The sequence below is a fragment of the Schistocerca americana genome, chromosome 1, assembly GCF_021461395.2.
Source record: "Schistocerca americana isolate TAMUIC-IGC-003095 chromosome 1, iqSchAmer2.1, whole genome shotgun sequence".
Taxonomy (NCBI): Eukaryota; Metazoa; Arthropoda; class Insecta; order Orthoptera; family Acrididae; genus Schistocerca; species Schistocerca americana.
The window spans coordinates 413,886,253-413,900,947 of record NC_060119.1 but is presented as its reverse complement, the minus strand read 5'-3'; the positions used below and the strand labels follow the sequence as shown (position 1 = coordinate 413,900,947).

General features: G+C 39.7%; 1 protein-coding gene and 1 non-coding gene across 2 annotated transcripts in view; one reads left to right on the top strand and one right to left on the bottom strand.

The window, feature by feature from the left end:
* Positions 1–14,695, top strand: part of LOC124602110 (telomerase-binding protein EST1A) — a 338,716-nt gene that overhangs the window by 171,653 nt on the left and 152,368 nt on the right. The window contains exon 11 of the mRNA XM_047136296.1: positions 4,531–4,641. Coding sequence (XP_046992252.1) covers positions 4,531–4,641 — 111 coding nt within the window. The remainder of the gene's footprint in view (positions 1–4,530; positions 4,642–14,695) is intronic.
* On the bottom strand, positions 13,790–13,864 carry Trnas-uga. Its single transcript has one exon. It is a non-coding gene; the product is annotated as a tRNA-Ser (tRNA).

The following is a 14,695-nucleotide window of genomic DNA, read 5'->3' as shown; positions in this document are numbered from 1 at the left end:
TTCCGTAGGTTGAATGTTATCTGCTTCTAGAGCTTTGCAGCATCATTTTATAGTGCTTTCCATATATTTTATGTGGACTAGATCTAATTGACCACCCCCTTTGTGCTTTCATTGGTTTTCCTGTGTTTTCAAATTTCTGTGTCAAAGTGTTGTATTTCTGCTGCTTGAGGTTTTATTTGAGCTGTCAAGTTTTTGTTGCCTTTTAGAAACTTCACATTTGTTCTTGCAATTTGCGTATTTTCTTGATGGTCTCTCCTGAAGCCTTTGCTAATTCTTACTTCTACCATTCTGACAATGCTATGGGTTGTGCTTTGTCCTGTTCCTTCCACATTTCATCTTGAAATCCATCTATCAATCTATCAGTGTTAGTAAAGCTTCCATTATCACTGTGTCCTGGTTCCAAGCCCTTTCTAGGTTGTGCAAGAATGCCATTACTTCCTCCCATCCAGTTGTAATGGATTCTTCACAGCATTTGTTGTTGATTTGTTGAGCTACTTATTTATCTTATGAGATTCTGTAAGTACAGATATATAATTTTTACTTGTGAGTTGCATAACTACCACTGCCACCACCGTTCATCATAATCATCATCACGAACATTTTCTAGCCACTGACTGGGTCTGTTGTACACGTAAGTGTTTCCATTTTCCTGTCATCTCACCACTGCTCTGCCTCTGCCTCTGCCTGTTTCTATTCTTCTTCTTTTCTCCAAATAATCTCCTCTGTCCTTTTCAGCTAACTGTCCCTTGGTGTTCCTTTAGATCTTTTGTGTTGAAGCCTCAATTCATGAATTTTCATTGATGTTCTGTCATGTAATTCCTTTTTAGAAATTCACTTAAAAAACTGCTGATTCTCTACACTCCTGTAAGGGTAATTCCTTTGAAAGCTTTCTGATCTCTTTAATTTTTTATTCTGCCCATTCTTTGTACTCACATTCTGTTTCTGTCAAATTTAATGTCCCTTTTCTTCATTGACCAGTTTTGAGGAGTATAGGTCAGGTTAGGCATGTAGTAGAAACAAAATATTATTCCCTTGCTCTTGTGTGTGACATCTTTATTCCACTCCAAGCTCCTGACACTTCTCATAGTTTCTTCCTTTTGTTTCCAATACACTTCCAAGACATATGAAGCTGTTAAAATTTTTCATCTGTTATTCCGCTAGTACAATACGTAAGTAGTCATCTCCTTTTCTTGGTCATGATTGTAAAACCGCTCTTCCTCTCACTAAATTTGACTTCTGCCCATGCATCAGATTGTTGCCGAACTTCATCTTTCTTATTTCCCTAGATCCTTAGGTCATAAGCAAGGCCGTTAACTTAACATTATCCTCATCGACTCTCTTTTCCAACTTTTATGTATTATGTCTTCCATCACAACAACCAAAAGTAAGGCTAAAATTGCACCTGTTTACTCTCATTTATCCATCTTTTGCATTATTTCCTGCTTTAAAATAGCTGGTACTTCCAAAATACATATCAAGCACTCTATCAGTTGCACATTTTTGCATTCCTTGTTCGCCAGGGCTTCCAAGTAATTCACTGTGGCATACATTCTGAGATGCCTTCTAAAGATCAAGGAAGACCATCAGCAAATCTTGCTCATATTAATCTTTCTTCTGGAACTGCCGTACCTAAAAAGACTTATCATTGAGCTCCACAACCTAAAGCCATGCTGCTGCTTCTCGTTTTTCTTCTCAGCTTTATTCCCTACACTCTTTCCTGGAATTTTCTCAGATACGATGGATGTAAATAAAGTCATCATAAGTAAACTGTTTACTATTTTTGGAAAAAAATTCAATAAAGACCAACCATGTACACCAGGTACCCACTGTTCCAGATAGTGAAGGCCATTTCTGTAGGATTAAGATTGAGGGATTTAGTTAGGCAATAGAAACGTTATGGAATCCCTGAGTGTTTGTCAAACCAGGAATGTTTGTATGGAGGCTTGTTAAAACAGCTGCTGTCATCTTGGAAAAGATGAGTGTGTACAGCGTACTAGTTAGTGGTGAAGATGTAGAAGAAAGGGCAGCACTCGGGTACTGAAAATATTAAAATAAACATGCTGTTAAATGTTCATTGTAACCTGAATGAGTGAGCCCAAGTTTAGGTACAAAAATGAAAACTGCCATCACAAGATCACCTCTGGCCTCAAATACAGAGTCCATGTGTTGGGAAAATTGCGGTGCCCCATTGTATCTTCTCGAAAATATAAAGCCGCGCTCCTTGGACTATCAGTGTGAACTTACTTGAATGCCAGATACAGGCTCAGCTTCCCTGCAGCTCCGGCGTCTTCTGCTTGCATCAAACTCTTCTCCGAAGATTCTATATTTTGAAGAAGGTGAAAATTCATCTACTATTCCAAAATCCTATTATCTAGTCCAAATGAAGACTCTCTCAAAATTCAGTTGCTGTTAACATATTCTATATTCAAAATTCAATACACCATTTCACTGCCACATTAAACAGTAAGCCCACACTTTCTTAGGGCATTTGCACACGACTGAATTCAACCAAATTAAATAACATTTTTTCTCAACGATACAATACTAATTTACATGTCCGTCTGCTAGAGACCAAGTCATTATTAATAATAATCATTTTTTTTTCTTCCATTGTCTCTCCACAACACACAACAATCACCAATGTTTTTCGTGCATGAAATTCGTCCATGGAATTCTGGGCTGGAAGTTTTTCTTTTCTCTTTGCTGCGACTGAGCGCGTCACTTGTTGGCCCGGTATTGCTCTTCTTTCTCGGTTAGCCTGCACAAATAACGTTTTGCGGCAGTGTGTATCTGTTTATGCTACAACCCACTACAAAATAACATGTGTTCGAAGTGCCTGGAACACAAGTGACTCCAGACTTTCGTAAAATTCTGGGGGCACTACAAATTGCATCATTGGGCTGTTGGTGCTCTCAGTACTTTGCATCTTTTCCATATGCACCAGGCAGCTATTGTCCAATGTCTGTGTTGCTTGGCCCATTGAAGATATGTAGCTTTATATTTTACTGTGAGAATTGCAATTGCATGGACCTCACTGCAAGTGTTCACTCAGAAATTGATTGAGGTTGATCTGCATTCACTGAAAGCAGCAATTCCTCTTGTGTTCGAAATCAATTGTCATTGACAAGACATGACATTTGGTACCAGTCCCTGTCAGTTAGAATCCTTGTACGCTTTGTTATATTGTGTGAGTGGTATTTGTGTTACATTGTGCATGTGGCACCCCATTCATTGTAGACATGTTGGACAGTCAGCATTGATGCACCAACAAATCAAGCAACTTCATTCACAGTATGGTCATGGGTACATCCAGACATGTAAGCTTCTATGTGTCATTGTGTTACATATCTCTGTGTCGTCGCATGTTAGAGCACTGATTTCGTTCAACTGACACATACAAACCATTTCATTGACATGACTTTTTTCAGATGTAGAAGGTCACATTAGTGCCTGGCACTAATTCTACACCATCTGCAGTACTCCAAAGTGGCCACTGTACTTTTTGAATGGGGTGACTATTATTTTGTCTGGTGAGCCTATATGGTCACAGATTTGAGTGTGACTAAAATGTTAATTCCAGCGTGGCTTAACGTTAGCTGTCTAAAATATCTATTCTGTATAAATCAGTATTATGAATTTTTAAACAATAAATGTTTTATGTTATATTCTTGGTGTGATTTTGATGCAGTGAAATCTCTTCTTCACTGGCACAGCCTTTGCTTGAGCACTTAAGCAAGCAACTGGTCATCTTCTGCAAGTGGATGCCTCCCCATTGGTTTCAATGAGCACTGTGGGTCCATGAAAAAAGCAGTACTTTCACCATAATTTCTTTTAATTGACCAACACTTTTCGTATAATTAATTTTTTCTCTGATGAATTGTTATGAACATTCTCTGACTACTTACACTTGCTCTGTCGTGAAATTCTGGATGAAAGCAAATTTGGTGTTGTGACTTTTATTTTATACTTCTTATTTAGTTTTATAGTGCGTACTGCCTTAGTAGCCAGATAGATTTAGTTCAAGTTGACATTGGCTGAGAAAGCTTGCACACTCACATTATTACCCATTGTCAACAAACAATGTTCCTTTAAATTTTATTGTTTATTTTCCTCAAGCATGTCACAACCTACTCCATTTTATTTTAACTTTCTTTAAAATCCAGATTTGCTGTTCGTGAGCTTCTCGTTCATCCCTAATGATGCACTATTTAAAAACAGAAATTTCAGCTCAGGAACTTGATGTTTGACTTTCTTCCATATATCTGTGTTATATTGGATGGCAAGAAGTTAACACTTTTACTGACACATGCTTACATTGTTATCTGGTTACATATGCTGCATGGCTCAGGTGATGTGGGCACTTAAAACTTGCTTTTTTGATATCACTGATTAATATGCATATACTGATGTACCAGTTACATTCATTTTTCTCTTGGGGTATGTTCTTTGAAATTATATCTAAATCACTTACTATATGTTTTACTCTTTCTTAAAATACATGAAATTCATGTTTACTCATATTTTTTCCAGAGAAGAAAGTTAGATGCAGTGTACTACTATATGCGAAGTTTGATGGCCTCCAATCCTGTGCAGTCTGCAAGGGAGAGCTTGCTTTCTCTCTTTGATGAAAATCGTAAGAAGGTAAATTGCTTATAAAAGTATATGTCTCCTTAGAGACTAACTTCCTGTTGTTTCTTGTCTACGTGGACTATTTGGAAAGGAGGGAGGGAATGTCACTACATTCAGAAGATCTTTATTATATACAGCTTTAAGATACAGCTGTCATTTATGTTTGTACATAATTGTATCCTACATTAAGGCAAATGTCATATCAAATAACCAATTTTTCAATGGTCTCGTGGTAGAATACTGCCATCTGTATGCTAACTAAGTGTGCAGATCGTGTGTGTGTGTGTGTGTGTGTGTGTTGGGGGGGGGGGGGGGGGGGGGGGGACTTTACATGGACATCTGGAATAGCTGCGTTACTGAATAAGAACCACAGATGGAACACCTATGGATGCCGCCATCTGTTTGGGGGTGGCCGTTAGGCCGACGTTCTGAATGGAACATCAGGAGAGAGATGTATCATTGGATCAGAAGCCAGCAGACAAGAGAGCGAAGTGTGTCGTCCTTGGCCCTTGGCTACCCGGGTCCGAGATGCCGCCATCTGTTTGGGGGTGGCCGTTAGGCCGACGTTCTGAATGGAACATCAGGAGAGAGATGTATCATTGGATCAGAAGCCAGCAGACAAGAGAGCAAAGTGTGTCGTCCTTGGCCCTTGGCTACCCGGGTCCTAGACCCCCATGTGATCCGTTCCTACAACTCATTGTTTGAGGGTTGTGACTGATGCACTAGCAGTGCGACTGTCCATCAGCAATCATTGCCATGAGATCAGTGATTAGCCTAGCATCACATGCTGGGACGGTTAACAGGCTGTGAGTGTTTTACACAGCAGAAAATTCAAAGCATGGAAATTATTCTTGGAATGGAAAACAAAATTAAGTAATTCGTTCCTGCTCCCCTCGGATGGGTGGCCACTGCTTAATCCTCCCTGCTTCTGCAGGAGTAGAGCATAGACTTCTTAAAAGTTGTGATTTTCTGAAGGCTCCTTTGGATAGCCGGTGGTCATATGAAGCAACAAGGTGGATGCTTGGCTGCTGACAGTAGATGGCGCTTGCCAGGCTGCTCTCCCCTCACGAGCCAGATGGCATAAGAACTGCAACATTCTGACTGGTGGGCTTTAATGAGGGTCCAGGTGCTTAAAAAGTAAAAAGGGGTTCAATTTAGAAAAAGTTCCCACAAAAAGTTCAAAGAGGTTTAATTTTAACAGTTACTCCAAAAATATTGGGGTGAACCTTATAACTAGTACAGTTTTATCTGACGCTAAGATTTTCGATACAGTGATCTGTTGTAATATGGCTGAAGGCCATGTCAGCTAGGGATTGATCTTTAATCAATACCTGTAGGTATATGGCTCTAGTTCAATTCCATGACTACTACCTATATACTACTTGATATCAATGTGAACCACTATTTTGTGGTGTAAACAGTACTTTATCTTATAACTAATGGAGGCTTATAGAGAGAAATAATTGTAAATATGCTGAATTCTAATTCCAATTTTTAAAGAAGTTTGCGCAATAGTTGTTGCTACCTCTTCAAGCTGAAAAATTACATTTTAAGTCCTGTGCACAGTACTTCTGTTACAGGTGGTGATAGTTCCACAGAGTAGTTCGTTCTAATTTATGTGCATAGGTGGACCTGGGCACAAGTTTTCATACCTTAGAGGGTTGCATCCATGGACTCAGCATCATAAGGAACATATGTGCTATCTTCCCATAATTGAAGCAACAGTTTAATGAAGTAAAGCTTTCAACTAAATATAAGGTAAAGATAGGGTCCATGCATCACTCCTTATAGTTGTCCTTGTAGTTGCCTAATGGCTGAGGCTCAGGTACAGCTTCATTAGGTGAATTATTAAGTTGTTTACAGTAGCTCTTTCAATATAGTAGCCATATGACTACCCTGAGGAAAACTAGAGCCGAGATGGAGCTGGGTGGTGTTAACAACTATCTTATACTTTTGATGATGCCAGTCATTAATGTACACTATTGCACAATCCGTACTAATCTGCCCCTTCTTGTGAGGGATGAGTTTGTCTGTTGATCGTAGCAGTTGGCTATCAGTAAAGTTGAGTGGCAGTGACCAATTGTAATGAGAGTTTACCTCCAAGCATAGTTTCGGTAAGTATAATAGAAATGGATGTTGGTTTACACTGAAATCATATTCCAGGTGTATAACATCTTAAGAGTGGGAGGGATATCGTCAGAGTGAAGCAGTTGGTATCAGGAACAGGTGTGGGATCATAACAAATTAGGGTAACAGTTACTGATGCAAGCACAGTGTACAACTGTCCGTTTCTAACAGTAGGAATCCTGGTTCTCATGATGACCCAGAATTGGCATATGTAAACTGAAACAGTGTAGGGCTCTGTTTTCAGCATAACAGGGTGGGGAGAAAGAAAAGGAAACATGAAACCAGCATCTGTGGTGCAGCGGAGCTAAAGACTGTTGCTGCAGTTTATGTGTTAGACTCGTGGCAAGAAAAATTTGGAGATTGAAACCAACATGTGAAAAATTTTGGCAGGCAAATCGGAAGAGGTGTTCTGGGCAGGAATGAAAAGTGTGACCACCTGTTTGACCCTTAGTGTCCCAGGCAGTCCAACACATTGCGCTCTATATAGAGCTGCCTGCTTTGCATTGGTTACAGACATGCTAACATGGTAGTTAGTTAGGAGGCAGGTTTGTATCATATTAGGCTGCCCTCCTTTTGGTGCTGGGAGTGAAATGACTTTCACTGGTGTGGGTGCCCCTTGTGGTGTGTGATGTCTCATGAACCATTATCGTACAGCGTTTCTCCAATGATGATGGGTGATAGGTCAGGTATTCCAAATATTGTGACAGTCAACTGAGGGTACGTTATGGCTGACAGCCAAGCAAAGTACTCTTCTTTGCAGACATTGTGTGTAAGGTTGGAAAAGTTTGTGACTTCATGTGGTAATCTTCTGTTGGCTGCATTGGTTCCCTTACTAAGACACGGGGCCACCATACACTTGCAGAAAGAGAGAACAACGGAGTATGACTAAGGTGTCAATAGGAGTGGAAACATAGATCAAGTAACTTTCCACTGGTAAATTGCTAGCATTAACTATGTATCAGCTAGGTGCACAAGAACGAAGTTTACTCCCTATAACAGAACTTTTGAGAGAGACAGGTCGAACTCGGTAAGAAGGGAAGTGCAGTGCATCAGTAATCTAGGCAGGTTAAGGCAAAATGTTAAATGGGTACTGCCGGTAAGATTCAGTGTAAACTTATTTCCTTCGAGAAAAGGAGTAAAGATTAGTGTTGAGGGTATGAATCAGGTAGGGAGGGCAAAATGAACTGGATAGTCGCCAATGGAGATTGCCCACTGACGTAAATCCACAACACAGATTGGCAAAACAGGTGATAGTGGTCTGGCCTTCTCAAGAGCATGAAGAAACAGTACGATTGAAAAATGTCCGGCCTCTCTGCCTTCTGTCAAAGTTTTGATTCAGCCCCTGACTGTGCCTAATTAGGAAGTAGGTAAGGCCGAAGACCAATTGATGGCTCCTACAACATACTGGGGTGAGGTTTCTGTAACTGGCTAACTCTTCAACATTTACAACAAATGTGGCCATAATACTAGAAATTGTGAGAGTTAGGCATGCTTAACACACAGACTGGTTGGTGGCAGGTATACCCTGATTATTATAGTAGCTACTTGGCTTACTCTTTTCACAAAGGGCACTGAATTGGGAGGTTTAGATATGGGAGCTACTTCTCATATTATACCCGCTTAAGTGTCTTAGGTATGAACACTACAAAACACAAAATAGAGTGAATAGTCTATTCTTTTGTAATAATTAACAAGTGTTTACGGACTTCATTCATCTTAAGAATAAATCTGATCTAAACAAACACAAGTACAATGATTGGTCAGCAGCCATAACTCTTATACATTGATGTTATTCCACTCTTGGAAATAGGTCCAAATTATGTATCAGGTATTTTTTTACTATGTCATTGTAAATGAAACTTAAAGACATTCTGATGTATTAACAGCCATCAACATTGTTCTTAATCGTACTTTCACTACGTAATTTTTATTTTAAAAAATTGTGTACAGTCACAGTCGCACAGTCTCTGATTGTATTGCTGTTAATGCGTACTGTGAAACTGGATGACACTGCTTCCTGCTTCGTAGTGAAACATGCATGCAGAACACCATTAATGGTGGGAAACATGTTGTTCATAATATTTTAACACGCTTATAAGACAAAAACCAGCTCCGACATCTTTTTGAGAAATGCTGTAATAAATAGTAGGTCGTATTCAAATTATATGTGTGGCGTAATTGGTAGCATTGTTGAATTATAATGATATATGCTTTGGGGCACAGATCGGATCTCTTTGTGGCCCATAACAATTTTTTTTTTTTTTTTTTAATCTAGATCATTTAACTATGAAATTAATCAAATATATGTTAATTAACTCTTGCTACACCATGTTTTATCAGGAAAAATGCATGCCTTCTCGTTTCTAATTACACATTGCACACAAAATTGTGGTTTTCATGCAAATATAAATTCTTAAGTGTCAGTATTTTATAAAAGATTGTTAAATATTGACGAAGTTAAGAAAACGTCACACAATCAAATATTTTGGAGAAAAATGAAAAAAATCAAATGTATAATGCTTGTATAATGTGCTCTTATACAAGCCGGAGTGATAAGCTTCATAGAAACATGGAAAACAATTTTCACGGCATCGGGCACACTGTACAAATGCTGTACATCTACATCTACATCTATACTCCGCGAGCCACCTTACGGTGTGTGGCGGAGGGTACTTATTGTACCACTATCTGATCCCCCCTTCCCTGTTCCATTCACGAATTGTGCGTGGGAAGAACGACTGCTTGTAAGTCTCCGTATTTGCTCTAATTTCTCGGATCTTTTCGTTGTGATCATTACGCGAGATATATGTGGGCGGTAGTAATATGTTGCCCATCTCTTCCCGGAATGTGCTCTCTCGTAATTTCGATAATAAACCTCTCCGTATTGCGTAACGCCTTTCTTGAAGTGTCCGCCACTGGAGCTTGTTCAGCATCTCCGTAACGCTCTCGCGCTGACTAAATGTCCCCATGACGAATCGCGCTGCTTTTCGCTGGATCATGTCTATCTCTTCTATTAATCCAACCTGGAAAGGGTCCCATACTGATGAGCAATACTCAAGAATCGGACGAACAAGCGTTTTGTAAGCTGTATTTTTAGAGTTGTCACTGTACCACTGTTATCTGAACCCAACAAAACTGATCTAGAGCCAAATTAAGGGATTCGTCGTGAGAAATAAGATATTTAAGCTGCCAAATGTATTCAAACTAATCCACGAAGCTTTGTGGCACTTCACTTTTGAACTATGCCGAAATGCAGAACAGCACATCATAAAAGAGGAGATGGAAATGTGGACTTTTTGGTGGCTTTGGATTCTGTTGCTGATCACCTCGTTATCAGCGTAGCAGTACTGAAGTATATTCCTCGAGTCTGATATGGAAGGAGTTCAGAGATTGTCAGATGATTGACTAATATCTTCAGTGGCTTTAATATTTAACTACATGAGAAATAAGCAGTGCACTTTTTACGCCACGCATAGTTCATGCAGAAAAATTACATTTGTTAAAGTCGGAAAATTTCATCACCTGTTTTTAAGTACAATACTATGTTGGTAAAGATCAAGGACATTTTCCGTTTTCCATTATCTTACTTCAGGAGCATTTCGCATGAGTTTTGCCGTACAAAGTTTCCTTATGTTTAAAAATTAAATGACATTCAAAACTATATTGTTTTCAGCTTGTGTCTTTTCACGTCTTTACTGCAGCTGTTCATATTACTGCAGGTTAGTGAGATCACTTGCCTGACCAATGCTGTCCACGTTAAATGTACCGGTAAAGCTGTTGCCCCATATCATTGCTGAGTCAATGTATCCTTGTTATTGTACTCAAGACAGCCTTGTTTTCACTCCATGTGAAATGAAATCCAGTGAGGGTCCAGCAGACATGGAAGAAGACATAGTGTAATTTTATATCAGGTTTATTCTTACGATAAATGGAGTATAGTAAGATAAGGACTGTTGTAGCTGTCAGGGGTGTTGGAATTCTACACCAAGATACTGGGTTCTGTGGAAAGCTGTTCCTTGTAATAGTGCAAAGATATCTATAGGTCAAGACAATAAGTGCAGGTGCTGCTTAAAAGTGGAGTGGCACTTGGACGCAGGGGCTGCAAGGTGATGCCTTACGTAAGGATTTCATAAAGCGCTAGTGAGCAGTTACACAACAGTGTGGGATAGCTAAAGCATAATTTCACATAAGGGACATATATATATAAGTCACAAGTACAACAAAAATACAGCAAATGGTCAAACAATGATGTGTCACATTGTAAAATGAGTCTGGTGGTTCAAACAGAGGTCTTGCCATTAAATCAGCAGCTGCGAGCTATCGTAAGCTAGCTTGGTTTTAAAGGAAATCCAAGTGGTAACAAGACTTGTGTTCTTGTTAATAAGTAGCTTTTTAGTTAATGATAGGGTTGAACCACCATTGCCATAGGTCGAAGAGTCCTGGGAATCCTATAATATTTCAGCGGTCAAGTGTGCTGATCAGAAAAAAATTCAATGTGTCATTAAACACGTCTTCAACACAGAATGTTGTAACGCTACAAAAGTGCACAGAACAGAGCCTGGTTTGCCCTCTTGCAGAAACTGTGAACAGGGATGATGTGGCTGTGACTGTAGGTAAGCATTGAAGTGGATTTCTTCGTATAAAATGATCAGTGTACTGTGAAATGCCACATCTGAGGTTTCCTTTAAAATGCACCTTTAATTCTGTATTGCAATTTAATTTATTTGTAGTGTGTGCATTATAAGGCATTATTCCATTCCCTGAAGTGTGGCTGAGGTGAAACAAGATAAGTGTTATGTGGGAGTAAATGAAATGCAGATCACCATTCCCTCACACTACAAAAAGGAAACAACTAAATGTGGACAATTTGATTAACAGTTTTATGAAAGCAGACAGGGCTTCAAATATCAGGATTAGATTGTCGCATCACTGAGCACCTTTTCCCACCATCAATTAGCAATTCTGCTAGTTCTCAGCCAGTGACTGGTTACTATTCTCCACCGACCTCTGTGACACTGTGTGTCTTAAAAGAATATCAAAATTGATTTGCTGACTGCGGCATCAGCTGTATCGGGTATAGATCTACTATCATAGGTTCAAGTCCTGGTCCGGCACAAATTTTCGCGTCACTATGGTAATAGATCTACAACTAAGGCAGCTGATGCTTATGAATTGACAGTCAGCGAATTAATTTTGAGTATTTCATATAGCTGTGCACCGTCAACAGTGTGTGTTCATTCAGGCATGCATGTTAGTGTTACAAGCCTATGCAGGCACACAGCTATAACATCATTGATGTCGATTCCTTGTTGTTTCATTCTCCATGTTGTGGGAGTCCAAGTAACAAAGCAAGCATTGTGTAATGAATGTAATGGGCTACAATGTAAGGATGTAGACAGTGTGACGAAAGGAAGTTTGGGTTGGTCTGGGGAACTTGCGTGGATAGCCAAAATGGTTTAAAGTGCCCACTTATGATAAGTGGGAAATCTGGGTTCGGGTCTGGGTCCTGCATAGATTTTCATATGCCATTATTGGTTAGTAGTTATGTATGTAATGCAGCTAATGCCAAGGAATTTTCAGCCAGAAAATTAATTTTGAGATATTTTGTACAGCTGTGGATTGTCAACAGTGTCCTTTGAAACATGCATGCAAGTATCAAAAGAAAATGACTGAACCAAGTGGTTAGGTAACTGAAGTCCAAGTCATTGTGCCTAATGTGCACAATAACGTAACACAGATGAGACACACAGTAGAATTGTATTGGAAATGGCCAGGGTGCTGCCCGTTAATACATGTGATGTCATCAGTTGTGGAAATGAGGCTAAAACACAGTGCAGTTTCAAATTAGAAGCATGTTAACTATTCCCGCTGACATGGAACCAATAAAAGTTTTAAAAGCTAGAGTCAAGCTCCCTAGTAAAGGAAAATCAAGTGCTGTGGCTAGATTGTGTTTGTCACCGAGCATGAGTGTTACAGCCAATGCTGCACATTCCAGTACAGTATTGGTACAAAGTCCATCCCATGTGCCAGCACTCTACGAAGTAGCGCCACTTGCTGGCTGCTTCGGCATAACTGTTATGGTATACCCAGAATCATAATGTCGGGACCAAACTTCCCAGTTTACATAAATGATGGGGCACCACCTGGGACAAGAGGGTAACATTTTCTAGTTTTGTCCTTTGATTTTTCTGAATTTGAGTTGATAACCATAAATTGTCTGAGGACAGTTTATTAATATTCAGGGTGCCCTTCCAATCTCACACTTGTTTGTACACAGCAGTTTTGTAGTTTAATTGGACCTTACGTGTAAAGCAGACACTTGATTCTTTTACACTAGAAAGTGCTCTAGTGAGACCCAGTATCATACACAATTGAAATGGCATGTAACAGTTCACCACTAGATTAAAAAATTTAAGAATAAGGTAGGGTGTTGTGTGCAATTTTGATGTGCATCATTATTGTGATGGTGGATGCTTTGATGCATGTGCATGTCCTGCAGGCAAATCAGTCTGCTTCAACAAGCCTGTTGGAGGTGTATTTGCTATCACATCTTCACAACTACAATTATGAGGTGTCTTCTCCTCAACCTTGGAGTAGAAAAAGAGCTACACATCTATCAGACACTCCAGTGGCACAGTGGTTCTCCATGTAAGATGAAAAATGTGTAAGATGCCCTTGCTTATTAATTGATTAAGTTTGATGACTGCAGCAAGGGGGAGGCTCACTGATTGTTGGACCACTTACAATAGTCGGCAAACTTTTATACCATTCTCATAATTAAGACAAGCACTGATGTTTGCATCCCTCTCTGTGTGTACATGTGTGCAAGTAATCTGGGTAATGGAGGTAATATAGAGCTCAAACTTTCAGTGATACAGCAAGCAGAGTCAAGTTTGGACATTGATTCTGGTTGCAAGAATGTGCAAAGAAACATACTGCCGACTGATGAGTATTGTCCGTGAGAAAAGTTAAAACCTCTGAGTGGTGAAGACGACAATATGAAGTGTGAAAATCCCTGGCATATTAGAACTGTGTGCCGGACCGAGACTCGAACTCGGGACCTTTGCCTTTCACGGGCAAGTGCTCTACCAACTGAGCTACCCAAGCACGACTCACACCCCATCCTCAATACTGAAGATGCTGAAAGTATCACACTCAATATCAGATTGAAATGCTTCACCACAATAGCTGATTGGCGTTCTCTTGCATCACTGACACCTTTCTGACTGGCCTTTGACCTATGAGGAATAGGCTGATTAACTTATACAATGATACTTCACCCATTAACGTAAACACCATCAAAACTATTTACTTCCTAGCTCTGCTTCTCCTGCATTCCTTTAAAAGATTGAAAATAACTGTGTAGCAACTACAGTTTCTCCAGTTTCATTACTGAAAGTAGGGGAGGAAATAGGAGTGCCATGGTGCAGAGACATTGTAGAAATGGCACATTCTGTCAATTTGTATTCTGAATGTGAATAACAAATACTTTACAACTGAACTGTATGTGGGCATATTGAGCACTAATACCAGTGGTGTGTACAGGATACTAGTGTGTGTGTCTCAAATCCTTCACAAGAATAACTTCAGTATTCATGTATTTTCACTTCCAGGCATCACCAGCAAGATGTTGAAAACTCTAAGCAATCTTCCTGGAACAGTGGTTCTGCCTTTGCATGCTACTGTCCTGTCGTTTGGATCCCACTAGTGCATCTCCTTAAACTTCTGCAGGTAGAACTTGCCAACAGCAACGTAGTAATGGCAGAATGAATTATGCACGTGGGATGAATCATCAGCTATCCCATATCAAGGCATTTAAGAATGCAGAGAAAATGGAAACTCTTTGTAAGAATGATGCTGAATGGGGTAAATGCAGCTGTCCCACAGGTGTGGAGAATCCATAGTAGGGACCTCTGACACAAGGTGCCTGGAACAAAGG